The sequence below is a fragment of the Alligator sinensis genome, unplaced genomic scaffold, assembly GCF_000455745.1.
Source record: "Alligator sinensis unplaced genomic scaffold, ASM45574v1 scaffold282_2, whole genome shotgun sequence".
In the NCBI taxonomy this organism is placed as follows: domain Eukaryota; kingdom Metazoa; phylum Chordata; order Crocodylia; family Alligatoridae; genus Alligator; species Alligator sinensis.
Window position 1 is genome coordinate 2,944,419 of NW_005841879.1, and position 15,428 is coordinate 2,959,846.

The window sequence follows — 15,428 nt, forward strand, 5'->3', positions numbered from 1 at the left end:
GTGACAGACAGGAGTTTAATGCAGCAGGGTAGTGAAGAAGGCGATGCATTTTTAGGCTGCATATAGAGATGCATCCTGTTATCAAGCAAAAGGGACCAGAATCCTGTTTTCCCTTTAAATGCTTTGCAGTGACACTTTCTGAAATGATGGGTTCAATTTGGGTCACTTTGTTACCAGTAGAAAAATGGGAAGGAATTAAGAAAAAGAAAATCAGATTTAGAAAGAAAGCAAGAAGACACTGACTTGTAAGGAGTCAAACAGATAAGTACCTACAACTTGATTTACCACTTAAAGGGGAATATAAACCTGACATCTGTAAAACCAATAATTTGAGAATATATTTTGTGTTACAAAGAAATTTGAAGTGGATCTAGGATTAATTAAGAAAAGGAAAACTCGAGAGGAATGTCAGGGGGTAAATACCATTTGTCAGCAAGATGTAATCAGCTGTATTATCCCAAGGGAGATCAAGAAGCCTCTTGAAACACTTAACATTTAGACTAAGTGCTAAGAAATCTCTTCAAAAAAGATTGGTAGGGAGATGGACAGTCTAATCCAGTAGGTCATTCCATGTCCAGTTTGTAAGAGGTTTCCAGTTCAGTGTTTTCCCCATTAGAAAAGGGGATGGTTTTTGGAGGAAAAGGGGAAACAGTGGAATTATCGTTAAAGTCTTAAAAAATGCTTGTTAGCATTGTGGAAGCACTTGTACATTATTGCCTCCTGAAATGGGTGGATGCTAATATAAAAATGATATGTGCAGCCCTAAGTTGGCAGCTGGCAGTGACATTCGTATGAATTCTGATAACTGTTGCCTGCTGCTTATGTTCGTTTCCATGGTGATGGATGCCCACAGTGGGTAAGTTGTTTCAAAGCGAGAGCTTAAAAAACAAAAATTAAAGTTTTAATGACAGGGTGACCCTTCCACAATTTTTAACGCTGCTGCTTAAATAGAAAAATAGTCTTTGTTGTGAGAAGTAGTCCTGAGACTCCTGGGATTTTTTTCCAAGTTTTTCTAAAACATAAATGGCAATTAGGCCTGCTGTGAGTGTCTTAGAAAATCTTCCCCTACAGCATGCCTGCCATACCGTTTGTGCCCCCTGGGTGGTATTACCTTCATTGGCCTTTTGAGAAAGTCTCTATATTGAATATGGGATTTACTTTGTAAATTGCCCTTAATTTAGTCACATTTTTTTGTGCCTTAAATAACTGCTGTTGAAAATGAAGGCATATAGACATTTTACATGGCTTGTGGGTGTAGTCAGGCAGCTAGACACCTTTTCTCATGCACCAGGCTCTTAGCTATAGCTGTAAATTGGGGACCCAAGAAAAGCGAGAAATCTGTAATTCCTGTAATGCATAGATGTGGCTGCCACCACTCTGAACAAATCCATCCTAAAAATACCAGTTAATTTGTTGGAGGGATGAGGGAGTAATATGGTTAATTGAGAGGGAAAAGTTTAAGAGGAATATCAGGGGAGAAATCCCATACAGGAATAAGATATATTATTAGCTTTATTATCTTATCGTTATTATTATCAGCTTAGCTTTATTCCCTAAGGAAATAGGGAAGCTTCTTTTCTTAAAATGTATTAAACTGGACTAAAACCCTATTATTCTGGAATGGTGGCAGGAAGAAGTAACTATTGTATTTGGTCCCTTTCTCAATATAATTAAGAGCAACAAAAGCATCTCAAACTGGAATTCAAAGATGGGAGTTCTTGTGTTTAGTCATAGTTGGGGAAGGAAGGTATTTAATCAGAGGCTAGTGCAGTGGTTCCCAACCTCGGGTTGTGAACCAAATGAGGGTCGCGGGGGCAATGCCGGCAGCACCGCACACAATGGACGAGCTGTGCCGTGTGCCAGGAGCTCCCCTGCCCTCGGGCCACTGCAGCCGCCGCATTCTGCTCCCAGCAGTGGGTCGCAGCGGAAAAAGGCTGGGAACCACTGGGCCAGTGAATTTACACATTAGCCATTAATTAAAACACTTTGAACAAAATTGAACTTTATGGGCACCTATACACATGCTCTGATCCGTTCTGATTAGACCACGTCAGAGCAGATTAATCATGTCTGCTGGAGCGTTCTAATCCGAGCGCTCCCGCATGCTGCAGCATCTCATCTATTCAGTGTTCCTGTGTTTCAAACTGCCAGCAGGCTCATCGAATGAGCTGTAGTTCACGTACCTGCTGCCATTTTGAAATGCAGGACGCTGAATGCACGAGACATTGCAAGCATTTTAATTACCACTTTAATTAAAATTATGTCCTCCCCCACCCCGGAGCATGTGTAAAAACACGCTATTTGCTTAGTATTTATTGCTCCAGCTGAAAAGACTATTACATATATTATCTTATTTTGCTCAGCTGCTTGCAAACCTTTAAGTACCCTGTCTTAAAATTCACTTTGGTAATTTTTTGCACTAACAGTACTCGTTTATGAATCAAAAGCAGTACCACCGTGCTTATGTCCTGCAAGAGCTTACAATAGGCATAGTGCAAGTGGTAGGTTTTCAATATTTTACATTGTAACAATGAAAACCTCTCAATAAACATGTTAGAGAATCTGAATACCAGACCTTTTACAGACGGATACAGAATTATGCACTGAAAGCTGCAATGTAGCTAGTTGTATAAAAATGCAATGAAACAGACCCCACGATCAATGTATTTGGGGGCCATATTTCATCCTATATTGTGCCGTGTTCCCCAGCATATCAATAGAAATTGGGCTGGCCTATCTGAGGATGAAATATGGATGTGTATATGAACCTAGCAGTTAGGGTGGGGAAGGAATTCAGGAATAACTTTATGCAGTTTTTTAAATCCAAGCATTCATGTTAAATTAAGCTACAAAAGCAGCTTATGTTCTAGGTTCAATAGAGTTGAACAAAGACAACTTTGGGTATGTTGGCAGGGCAGGGCTGGGTTGTGTATGTCTTCCCAGCATGGCATTGTGTTGTGTATATGTATCCTCACTTTGTTAAAGACCTGCTTGTATGCTTTTTTTTTTTTTTTGAAGCAGTCAGAAGTAACCTGTGGCATGGGTGCCTATTGTGTACATAAATTTTCATGCAAAAATATAAATACTTAGAAATGCAGTTTTGTTTTGTAGGAGTTTTTAAAATGTGATTCAGAGTTCCATACATGACTAATGTTATTTAAAAAAATGTTTGCTGTCAAAACTATTATAGAGGTGCAGCCCCTGTTGGCAGACATGGCAGCTGCTTTTATTTTTCTTAATCCTGTACTAAATTAATGTCTGAAGTTATTTTGTAAAAATGAAGGCTGTTTGCTAAGTTTTCCTGAGGCTTGTATACTGGCACATGTGCTGCTGCTTTTTCTTTTTTCTTTGGTGGGCTTTGGAGTTGAGGTTCCAGCTGAACAGATCAAGTTTCTGAAACAATACATTTTCTCAGACTTCATGGAATTGTTCTGTTACATTTACACTTGTTTGGCTCAGAGGCCAAATGCTGAGGTCTTTTTCATTTTATATTTGTTTTTGTAGGGATCTTAGCAACATCAATTGTGAAGAGCTTGGTCCGCTGCCTCCTGGATGGGAGATCCGAAATACAGCAACAGGCAGAGTTTATTTTGTCGACCATAACAACAGGACGACGCAGTTTACAGATCCCCGACTATCTGCTAACTTGCATTTAGTCTTAAAGTAAGCATCTTAAGTGCCCAGCTTGTATTGAATTTAGTATTTAAAATAAAGGTGCCACTTGAGAGTGCTTGATATAAACTAAGGTGCTTTTTGCCTGTGTTATATAAACTTTCTACAAAAATATGCCTCCAACCTGTGTGTGTTACAACATACACACAGATGTCTGCCTTATAACATAGTGCAAAAAGAGAGTCCTGATTTACTTTATTTTAACCCTACTGGCCTTTGAGGGCTCTAGCCACTGTGACGTGATGGTGGGGGCCTGCCATTGAGTGCCACTTGGTAGAAGGGAGATGCCATATTGCACTTGTCCAGGTAAAATATGGCACAGTGGCATTTCCCTAGAGGCAGCAGAAGCAGCACCCGCTCCCCTTTTTGCATTGCCTTTAGCTCTTAGAATTTTAAGCTGTGGGATAATAAATGAGCAATCTGACTTAAAAAAAAATTAAAATAAAAGATTAATACATAGGGCAAGACAGCAGGTAGCTAATTCTTCTTTCATAATCTGGATTTTTTTAACTCCTGTCTCTAGCCCAGCATCATTTGAGTAAGAGGGTTCAAAATGTTCTGAACTGGAAAATAGTATTTACTGGAAAATAGACCGCTACTAAATAAAGGGAAAGATCAGAAGCAGTATATATGACCTATTCCACTAACTCCCCCACTAGGGCATATGTCCTAGTGACTGGGCATTTGCAGATAATGTTTTTTTAAATAAGCAGAAAAGAAAAATAAAAGCTCTGAGGAATGCTGGTTCTTATTTTAATTCTTCATGGATTCTTAATTTCCCATTGGAGGAGTTTCTCCCTCACTAAATATGGAAACCAAGACACATACAAATGTTTATTTTGTTTAGACATGCCCAGCAGTTTGTCCAGCTGCTATTGGAATTTGACTGTATTGTGTCTCCCATTAACACCTTTTATAATGCCGTTGTATTGGGAAATGCCTGCATAATATTAGCTAGGTGTTTAATGGAAAGCTGAGTGGACAAAAAAGCCATATGCAAAGAGGCATGTGGGAGAGGTAGCAATAGGTTTTCCTCATGGCTGTCAGTCACAGGGAAGAGCAGAGGAGATCGTGTCCAGAGTGAGCCAGGTAGAAGAACAAACCAGGCTTCAAAAATGGCCAGAAAACTTCTTGTGTGACTTGTGAAATTGTCTAAAAAGTTGGCTTTAAACCGTTTGGGAAAACAATTTTTGTCTGAATGATCCATCCCTGGAATCCAGAGTGTTGAGAGGGAGGAGGCTTCAGCTGAACATAAGAGGAAAAATTATTTTCTGTTTTCAAGATTACATTTTTGTGTTTTCATGGGCATTTGATTTAGGTCCTTGTAGTGCACACAAGCTGGCTTTTTATGAAACAAAACAGTTAACTTTTGTAATTTGATAATTGTTTTATCTGATTTTTTAAATGTTTTTTTAACGGCGTTTAAATTCCATGCTTCTTTAGCTGCCTGCTGACATTGAACCTGAATTTCCCCAGATATATTTTAGGAGCCTGCACATACTCAGCACATAACAGATTAGTTTTAAATTAAATATAGTCATATTTTGTAGTAAAATCAATTATGTTTTTTTTTTCAGAAAATTATAGAATATTTGGTTGGTGTAGTTTGTTTAGGTCCTCCAGTTGCCATTTCATAGATATTTATAAACCAGCCATGATCTAGTAGTTGATTTGACATGTTTTTGTGGCTCACAAAAGGCAGCTAGCTTTGCATCAGGAAAATCCAGTTTGATTTGCAAACTCCAAAACCACAGAACCGTACTTTGTACTTCTTTAAGCTGTAAGAGCTATTACAATGTGCATAAGTATTTTTTTCATTTGTACATCTGTCTTTCATCAGGAAAGGATTTCAGAAATTCAACCAACAGTGTCATCAGCAAAGTTTGCTGCCTGATGAATCTTTTTCTTTCTTTTTTATTGTACCAGGATAATGGGGAAAGTGTTTTGGTTCTCAAAGCTGAATTAGTTAAATGCTTCATTGAATATATAGCTTTGGAGAGAGACATGATCAGTTTTCCACTCTTGTAAATATCAAAAGCCAGCTATGAACAGAAGTAAGAAATGATGGTAAAACACTAATGCTAGCAATAGCTGTATTATCTTAAACGCTAATAATTATTTAGCTAGGGCTTCATTGTGATTTATATTTGGTCAGATTTGGCTGATGCTATTTAATTTTTCTCCTTCCAACCCTCTTGTCATTTCAAGTGCTGTAACTCATGCTGATGTTACAGATTTCCTTCTTTTCATTAAAGACTGAATTTAATTGGTTTTGTGTCTACAAGCTACTAACTTTAGTGAAGTATATAGTATTACCTTTCTGGTAGGCCTATTACAAGGGATGTTTTTACTGGCTTGTTCCTTATGGTATTAGAATGTGCTACAGGAAATAAAAGAATGAATTCCTTTTAAATTTCTTCATCATCAAAAGTTACTCTCAAGTAGATGAAATGTATAATGTGACTGCTATGGTCACATCTCATGGCACAAGGTAAAAATGATGGGGTCTACAGAAATACAGAAAACTGGATTTTGAGACCACAGTCAACCTCGGCCAACTAGCAGGCTGTAGGATAACATTGAGCTGTGTTGCCTGCCTTCCTCCTTGAATTATTTTAATCCCTTTTTTTTTTTTTTTTTTTTTTTTTTTTAGACTGATAATTTTTAAGAGCAGATTTGCAATAACAGAAGGAAGGGGAGGAAAATTTAATTGCGTGTCCTCAGTATTGTCCCCCTTCAGTCAGTTAGCTTATGATCAAAATGTACTTTTTATTACAAAATATTATTAATACAAAATTGATCTAGCAAAAGTCTTTTAGGTGGTTGTGTCTGCTATTTTGAGTGCTTCTGGCAGATAACGGTTAATTCATTTTGTGGTCAAAGGCATAGTAGTAGAACATTTTCTTCCTTAGAGCACTGAAAAAGTGTGCGCTACCGTTAAGCTCTGAGTGATTGTATGATTTTGGAATGTGCCCTATTACAGTGGATCTTAAATTGTAGCCTCACCCATGTTGTGGAAGATCTGTGGTGACCTTCTTGGTCACAGGGTGACAGTTTTACCTTTTTGTTTTACACTGCAAAACTGCATTAAAAGAATTGGTTCAATAGGAACTTCATGGGCATCAGACCTGGGGAGCAAGTTGGGAGGATTCTTTTTGGGGGGGATTTTTTTTTTTTTTTTTTTTTTTTTTAAAATGGCTGTCCCTGAATGCTGCAGTGGTGGAAAGCCTGCTGGAAATGAATTCTGTCTCGCCGATACTTCATGGAGAGCTTTCCAGTAGATCTTGTTTCAAAACAGACACTAGACTTAAATATATGCCATTTTAAAATGTTTAATATTTTTGGTCTGAGTTTTGAGAAATAATTTAATTACTGTCAGCTGCAAAATATCCTGAATCCTTCATTATAGAGTAAATTCACTATATTATTTTGTGTTTGACATAGAGGTTTTTTTTCCTTATGGGTTAAGTAAAATGTAGCTGTTTCTCTCTGTGGATTCTGATATGCCTTATGAAAAGAACTAGGTCAAATAAACAATGTCCACTTACTGTGTGCAAGGAGGACACTTTCATACATCTGTAGCAAGATTAATTCACTTCTACAGTTAGAAGCGAGCTTTCTAAAATCTTTTAGAACTGCTTGTAAAAATACTTGTTTATCTGTGCCAATTAGTTACATGTGAACTCCCTGCATTCCTGTGGTCCAGACAAGTCCAGGTACAAGGGACAAAGTCCTTGCCAAGCTGCCAGTACAAACATCTTTTTGTAAGCTTACTCTTTTTCAGACAAGCCTTTTAAAACAGACTGTGGTATTGACTGTAGATTAGAGGTGTAGTGTTTGGCATATCCCTGAATTTTAAAATGGAGGAAGGTAAAACACGCAAAGGAAATATGGAAATGGTATCTGAGAAATTCAGTGTCAGCAGCTCGGTAGTAAAACCGTATGGATAATGCCTTATTATATATATAGTGCTATAACCTTTTACATACTTTGTAGACTAGCACTAATGGAAATAACAAACTCTAAAACTAGCTGATAATTGCCAAGAAAGACAGAAGCATATGTCTCTAGTCAGGGTAAAATCTTTTTGTTTTTTTTGTTTGTTTTTTTTAAGCTGCCCTGGAACTTTTTCTTTTAAATGTAATGAGAGTAGTTAACCATATTTTATTAGAATTTGTTTTGGTAAATACCAAAATTTGAAAAAGTTGGGAGAAGAAAGTAATGTGCATATGACTTGAATTTCTGAAAACAGCTATGCTTATGCTTTTTAGCCGTCAAAACCAACTGAAGGATCAGCAGCACCAACAGCAGCAGCAGGTAGTGTCCTTATGTCAGCTTCCGGATGAGGCCGAGTGTCTGACTGTCCCGCGATATAAGCGAGACCTAGTGCAGAAACTTAAGATTCTGAGACAGGAGTTGTCACAGCAACAACCACAAGCAGGCCACTGTCGTATCGAGGTCTCCAGGGAAGAGATTTTTGAGGTAATCCATGTACTGACCTGTTTTTACCAGACACAGTGAGGAAGGTGGGGGAGGAGAGAACTTTCCATAAGAGGTGGGGTGAGGGCTGAGAAGAGAATATGGCTGGAGACTCCTATTCTGTGGAGGTGGCATTTAATTTCTTTCCTGAATATGTATTGCAACCAGGGTAAATTATAGATTTAAGAAGACATTCTACACCCTTCTCTTACAAATAGGATTTGAGTAAATTGCACATTGAATCACTTTGATCTTCAGTATTTAACTAAGCAGCATATTTCTGGTTAGATTTTTCCAAAATTAGAGAATTGAATGCAATTACTCTCAAGGGACAGGAGACACCCAGGAGCACAATGTTCTCATTGGAATTTTGTGCCATTAATCATATGCTTTTGTCATTTTGGAGAAGTCTGCCTCCCTGAGAATTTCATCCCTCTTTCCCCACACCTTTTACTCCACCCTCACCCTTCAGAGTCCTACAATGTAGTCACTCTTGTTCTAGCCAAGGAGGATTTGGATGGCTCTTCCCTTTGGAGACTGTCACATCACTCCTTAATCAGCTGGAAAGGGGAGGATCACTGCACAGCAGCACAGACTCTATTCCCCTGTTCCTGAGGATAGCTATGCTGGCTCCAGGGCACACCCAAGCCCTGCTGGTCTGGGAAGCAAAATTGGGAGTGTGATATTGCAAGTGCACAGAAAACAGACTCTTGTTTCAGTTGCCAGTTCTTCATATACTTTCTGCTCTCCTTTCTTCATCCTTTCAAACACCAGTGTCCAGGTGTTACTGACACAGTTACTCTAGCTCTGCAGATTTTCGACTAGCAGAGGCCATCCGGTTCTTGCAGGAATTGATATTCTTTACAGTGCTTCCTTGCACATTTGTCCCTATACCCACCTTCAACAGATGCCCGTGTTTGTTGTCTTGTCAGATAGGAAAAATAAGGGCTTATACAGCACATCTAATCTCCTAAGCAGTTTACTCACAGTTGCAGTGTGTAATTACTTGTGGAAGCTACAGGAGGATAAAATAAAACAAAAAATAATGTTTCTGCATACCACAAGCAATTGAAGGGTATAAGCTTTTCTGGCATATTTTTTATTTGACTGGTAATGTCCTATTTATAGAAAATGTTAGTTAGAATCTGTTGTTTGAAAAATGCTGGTTACTGAATCAAGGAATACCCTCTGCTTTAGGGTCTGAGAATCACACGATTAATCATTTATAGCAGAGAGTAATAGCCTTCATATCCTTAAATAGTGGTGAATATGACAACATGCCATATAATTTTAGGAGTCTTACCGGCAAGTCATGAAGATGAGGCCTAAAGACCTGTGGAAGCGATTAATGATAAAATTTCGGGGAGAAGAAGGCCTCGACTATGGAGGGGTTGCCAGGTAAACAAAGACATGTGCCAGACTGTCCAATGTATTACCTATGCTTTGTTTCTAAGCTCTATTTGTTTTGAAGGGGTTTGTTTTTAAAATATGTTCTAGTAACTAATTGTGTGCCAATTGTGTGCTAATGGTGTCCCTCAGTTTTCTGATATTCTTTTAGAGGAGAATTATCATGCAAACTTTAGCATAGATGCATCTTAAATGCAAGATGTGCCTCTTGTAACTTTACTGAAGATAAGTCCATCTTCTCTGGTTAGTGAAATTAGGCTATAGACAGATGCTGTCCTTGGAGCAGGACCAGCTGTGCTGGGGTGTGTTGTGGCACAGCTGACCTGCTTCATTGGGTGATGCAGACATTGCCCATTGTCCTGAGTCAGGGCAGGGCAGTGTGATGTGCAAGCCCAGAGTATCCCCTACCGTGGGATCGCTGGATGCACATCTGCAAGCGCACAAACCCAGGCAGGCACTCCCATGGCATCTTGGGCTTGATCTTGCAGGGAAATTCCCAGGGCACGCAGGATCGGGACCCTGAAGCCCTGGGAGGGCCTGTCCAAAGCAACTGGAGAATGCAGGCTGCTCATGCTCTCCAGCCATAATGGAAGCAGATGTCTGCCACAAAAGGTAGCGCAAATTTTACCACCTACATTGTAGGCACCCTTTGGGGCATTTGTGGCACAAGGGATATGAAGGTCTGTTTGGGCTTTGTGCTGCCATAAAAGTTCTTATAGTTACACAAAGGCAACATCCATTTCCAGCGTTAGATTGCTGAGCATTTACACCATTAAGGACTCTATTTTGTGGTAAATCTTTAGTAACAAAAATGAGCCTAATATTGTAGTTTTAAATGTAAAACCTTGACTAGGATTTAAAATAAAACATTAGCGTTTACTAGAGTCGGGACCTAAAGTCAGTCAGTGGTCTATAGTTTGTGTGTGTGTTTAAAAAAACAAAAACAGAAACAAACAACAACAACAAAACTAAAAAATCAGTATTTTGGGGAAAATAGCTACAAGTATTGTAACACATGAAAAATGTATTACTGAGGCTTCTGTAATATGATGGTAAATATGAATATGCTCATTCCTTCTGAAATATGGATGTGCGATTTCTGGTCCATGAAGTTAGCTTTGAAGTTTAGAAGAATTTTAGGATTTAAACCAGAAGTTATAGCAATGATGTTTCAAAACTAGAATTCACGCATGTCATATGATAGCATTGTTTAGCCATCAACTAGTCTGTTTTCCATGCCTGGCTTTCAGTCAGTATGCCCTGGGTCATCCACCCTCTCCTTTGTTGGGCAGTCAAAGGAGCAAAGTAAAGGGGCAGTGTGAAATAGTATGGATGTTTTCCGCCTTCTTAAACTAATATTTACCAATCAGAGCAAATTTATTTAGCACTTTAAATTGCAGCCTGCAACGTAAAGACCTTCAGGTAATGGCTATATTCAGTAGACTGACAAACGGCAATGCTCTACAGTGAGTAGAATACACACAGTACAACTTTGTCTTAACTGTATAATGCCTAAGAAGGAGAAACAGAAGCAGAAACTCTGGGAGTAAGTGAGATTGGGAGGAAAAAAATGCTTGGACAGCTGGGAAGTCAGCCAGTTTTCAGGTAATGGATGCTTTCTGCTCGTCTAAATATGGCTTCAGTTTCATTTCTTGTTCATTGTGAATATTAAAGTTGAAAACTTTAAGTTTTGCATAGTTTCTCGGTATAGAAATGTTTGCCTAAAACTTAAGGTAAATTATCCTGTTCCTCCAGGGAATGGCTCTACCTGTTGTCGCATGAAATGCTGAATCCATATTACGGCCTCTTCCAGTACTCCCGAGATGATATTTACACACTGCAAATCAATCCAGACTCTGCAGTTAACCCGGTATGGACAGTGACAACTTCTGTAAATCATTTTTCTGTGGCCCAGAAATGTTGTTAACTTTTGGGTATTCCTAAGACTTTATCTAATTCTCATGTTAGTATTGCTAGAAATGGATTTTGTGCAGTTAACGGGGTCCTTTTATACCACTGGGATTAGAGGAAAGAATATGAAATATTTCTCCTTAATCTTGGTGCCAAATGTTGGCATTTCTCAGTGGGAATAACAAAATCAAGTTGTCTTGGCGCTTAGCAGCAAAATCTCAGGACTATGGGGAACTAATGTTTAAAACTTTTTGATAGTAAGGTCTTGCTTCTTTAAATTTGAAATTCAGCAAATATTCTCTCAGGAAGCCTGATCAGTTGATTGCATTTGTCTTTCAATTCCAGGAACACTTATCGTATTTCCATTTTGTCGGACGGATTATGGGGATGGCTGTGTTTCATGGACATTATATTGATGGGGGCTTCACGTTGCCTTTCTATAAGCAGTTGTTAGGGAAGCCAATTACTTTGGATGATATGGAATTGGTTGACCCAGATCTTCATAACAGTTTAGTCTGGATACTGTATGTATTGCACATTTCATAATTACAGTAATATTTAGTATGCCATGTGAGTTAGCATGTAGTTCATTCATTTAAATTTGGTTGAAATAGAATTAAATTATTCTGTGTTCCACATGCTCTCTACTAAGGCAGTTGGTTTTACAGCATGCATTTCTAATGTATACAATTTTTATTTAAAAAAAAAGGGGGGGATTTCAGTTTAGTAGAGACTTGAACATGTATGAAAAGAATTTTGAATGCAGATTGCATTTTGTTAGTCTCTAAACTTAACTTTTTTCAGAAATTATAACTTTTTGCATTTGCTGATCATGTTGAACGCTAAATAGCAATAGCATGTTGATTAAATATGTGACATTGAAAAAGTTAATAGTGTTGCTGTGGATAATGTAACAATAACTAAACAGTAATAGGCTGTTTGGGAATTAAGCTCCTGACAAATAGTTTGAAAGCAAATCTGATTGAAAATTAAATTAATGTGTGTGTGTGTGTGTGTGTGTGTGTGTGTGTGTGTGTAATGCAGTTGTAGAGAACAACTTCATTTTCACTGAACTCTCTGCTTGTTTCTTCCCCCAAGTGAGAATGACATTACGGGAGTCTTGGACCATACATTTTGTGTGGAACACAATGCTTATGGGGAAATTATTCAGCATGAACTGAAACCAAACGGCAAAAGCATCCCTGTCACGGAGGAAAATAAGAAAGAATATGTCAGGTATTAATCATCAGTTTTTCAAGCAGTTTTCTGGGTGATGTGGTAGGATTTCCCCCCCCCTCCCCCCGTGCCAAGCTTCCCCTACATGTGATTTTTGGCTTGTTTCAACCAATAGGCAGTGCCCTGTATTTTTGAAACTCCAATACAGTAGCTTTGTTGTGCTGAATTGCTGTCAGTAACTTCGTTTCTTTGGCTGGACAAACTGCAGGGTTATTGCATTTGAATGTATTTTCCACCCAGCACATTTGCACTTGCTTACAGGCTTTATGTAAACTGGCGATTTTTACGAGGAATTGAAGCACAGTTTCTGGCCCTGCAGAAGGGATTTAATGAAGTAATCCCACAACATCTGCTGAAGACATTTGATGAGAAAGAGCTAGAGGTCAGTACACTACTGTTATGTTATGTCGTCAAGTGTAACAATAAAAGGTTGATACATTCTTCTGAGACTAAGTAACATGATAAGTTGCCTCCCTGGTGCTTTTGGGGTTTTGCAGGTGCAATGTTACAAGAAATGCAGTTAACACAAAAGATCATCCGGGCCCTGGAATTTCTGAGGCTGATTTCTCTGAAATCCTTCATTCTGTCTGTCTCCTACAAAATCAGTAGCTGGGTTTGTCAGCTGAGCAGCTTTCTCTCCTGTGAATTGTCTGATGCTATTGGGTAGAGCAGTGCTCAAGTTTGTCTTTTTGTTTGTGTTGACTTTGCTAATGACTTACAGGAGGCTAGATAGGACAGCTGTTGTGGAAGATGCCACTTTTCTTCTGGTCAGCTCTAACAGGTTACGTAGGATGGGGATACCTCTCTTGTACTTGGTTCAGCAAATGATTTCTGATCAAGGTATCTACAATTTTCTCAAGTTACTTTGCCGAGTAGGATAGGGCTGTCTCTCTAGTAGCCCATAAAGGGTGGATCTATAGCCCCAGGGCTCTCCCCTGACTTAGAAGTTGAACAGCCGTGGTATAGGATAAGGTGCATACCTTTTAAAGACAGACAAGGTTCCTTGGGTGAATTTTATATCTTTTATTAGACCAACCCAGATAGTTGGAGAATAGTTATTAAGCAAGCTTTTGAGTTCAAAAACCCTTCGTCAGGCTAAGGAAGTTTCAGCAGTTGGTGTGTGCTCTTCCTGGATGGAATGAAAAGTAAAGAAGCCAGCAGCTGGGCTGGGGAGTCAGTTGCCAGGCAGATTATAATGTATCAAAAATACCTTTTAAAGAAACATTAATTGGCACTACCACCATATGCTGTACCATATGCACAGAAATGAATGTCATGCTGAATAGAGCGCCCCTTAAGGACAGAACAGAGTTTAACACTTTTAAAAACTGAAATTGTATATAAGATCTACATCAGGGCTTTCTCTCTTGCCCTGCAGTGATTGTCTACATCTTCTGAGCCATTGTGAGTGTGCTGGCTTATAAAATGGCTAAAGTGAGAACTACTCGCACTTTCTTTTGTGTTCTTTGCTAGAGATGTCATCACAGAATATACAATGGCAACCTGTCTCTTCTGCTGTTAGACTTTGAGCAGATCAGACCGTGAAATCCAAAATAGTCTTTTAACCACTGCCTGGGAAATGGAGGTGAAGGGTTTTTGGTGGAGGAAATGGCAAGTCCAAAGTATCCTATTTCACAAATGCTGCAAAACTTTGCTCTTGGCAAACATTTCTGAAGAATGATGCTACCGTCTGCACAAAAACCCTCCAAAAAAACAAAGCAAGCCAACCAACCCCAAAGTGATGAAAAATCAAATGGAAGTTTTAGCTGTGGAAAGGGAGAATACCAGAGACTCCATGAAATCAAGTAGGGACTTAGTTGTGGCTACTCACTGTATGTGTTCAGATGCAGTAATGATGTATACATAGATGTTCACAGCATGGAAGTTTTTATTTAAGATGCGACAAAATTTAGAGGATTTTGATCTAGATTGACATTAATAAAAGGGAAAACCAATATGAAATGAATTGAATTAAATACACGTAGGACAAATACGAAGTCCTGCATTTAGCACAGAACAATCAAATGCACAGAAACAACTGGGGAATGAATTACTAGACTAGTATTGCAGAGAATTGGAGCTACAGTAGACTCTAAGCAGAATATGAGTTAACAAGTGCTTTTGTTGCAAAAAAATAAATAAGTCAACAGCATAGTGCATTGTATTAAAAAAAATGTCATCTGCAAGTCAAGGGAAATGGCTCTTCAGCTTCCTTGGCACTGGGGATGCCTCATCTTGAGTTTCCCATTTTGGGCCCTGTGCTTCAAGAAGATGAGATCAACATGTGGAGAATCCAGTAGTGAGCAGCAAAAATGGTTTAAGACCTAGGAAATGAGACTCATGACGAAGGGTTGGAAGAACTGAGATTATTTAGTCTGGAAGAGAGAAGACTGAGCAGGGATTTGAAACACCCTTGAAACATCTTAAGAGTGGTTGTGAACAGGGTGATAAATAATAGACAGTTCTCAGTGGCCAAAGGGGACAGGACCAAAAGTAACAGTCTTAAATTGCAATTAGGGAAATGTTAGGTTTAATATTAGGAAGAACTTTCTAACTGTGCATAGTTAAGTACTGAAACAGATTATTTAGAGAGGCTGTGAAATCACCATTCTAGAAGTTTTTAAGGGCAGGTTAGACAGACCCTTGGATGATGTGGTTTAGACAGGATGATCTTACCCTGGGCAGGGAGTTGGATCTAGATGTCCTCCTAAGGTCCCTTCTTT

The 15,428-nt window shown here is 38.8% G+C and overlaps 1 protein-coding gene across 1 annotated transcript in view; it reads left to right on the forward strand.

The window, feature by feature from the left end:
* The window catches only part of SMURF2 (SMAD specific E3 ubiquitin protein ligase 2), an 86,357-nt gene that overhangs the window by 64,472 nt on the left and 6,457 nt on the right, over window positions 1-15,428 (forward strand). The window contains exons 10-16 of the mRNA XM_006017392.3: window positions 3,505-3,663; window positions 7,944-8,154; window positions 9,446-9,549; window positions 11,314-11,428; window positions 11,815-11,993; window positions 12,568-12,705; window positions 12,967-13,087. Of these exons, the coding sequence (XP_006017454.2) occupies window positions 3,505-3,663; window positions 7,944-8,154; window positions 9,446-9,549; window positions 11,314-11,428; window positions 11,815-11,993; window positions 12,568-12,705; window positions 12,967-13,087 (1,027 nt within the window). The remainder of the gene's footprint in view (window positions 1-3,504; window positions 3,664-7,943; window positions 8,155-9,445; window positions 9,550-11,313; window positions 11,429-11,814; window positions 11,994-12,567; window positions 12,706-12,966; window positions 13,088-15,428) is intronic.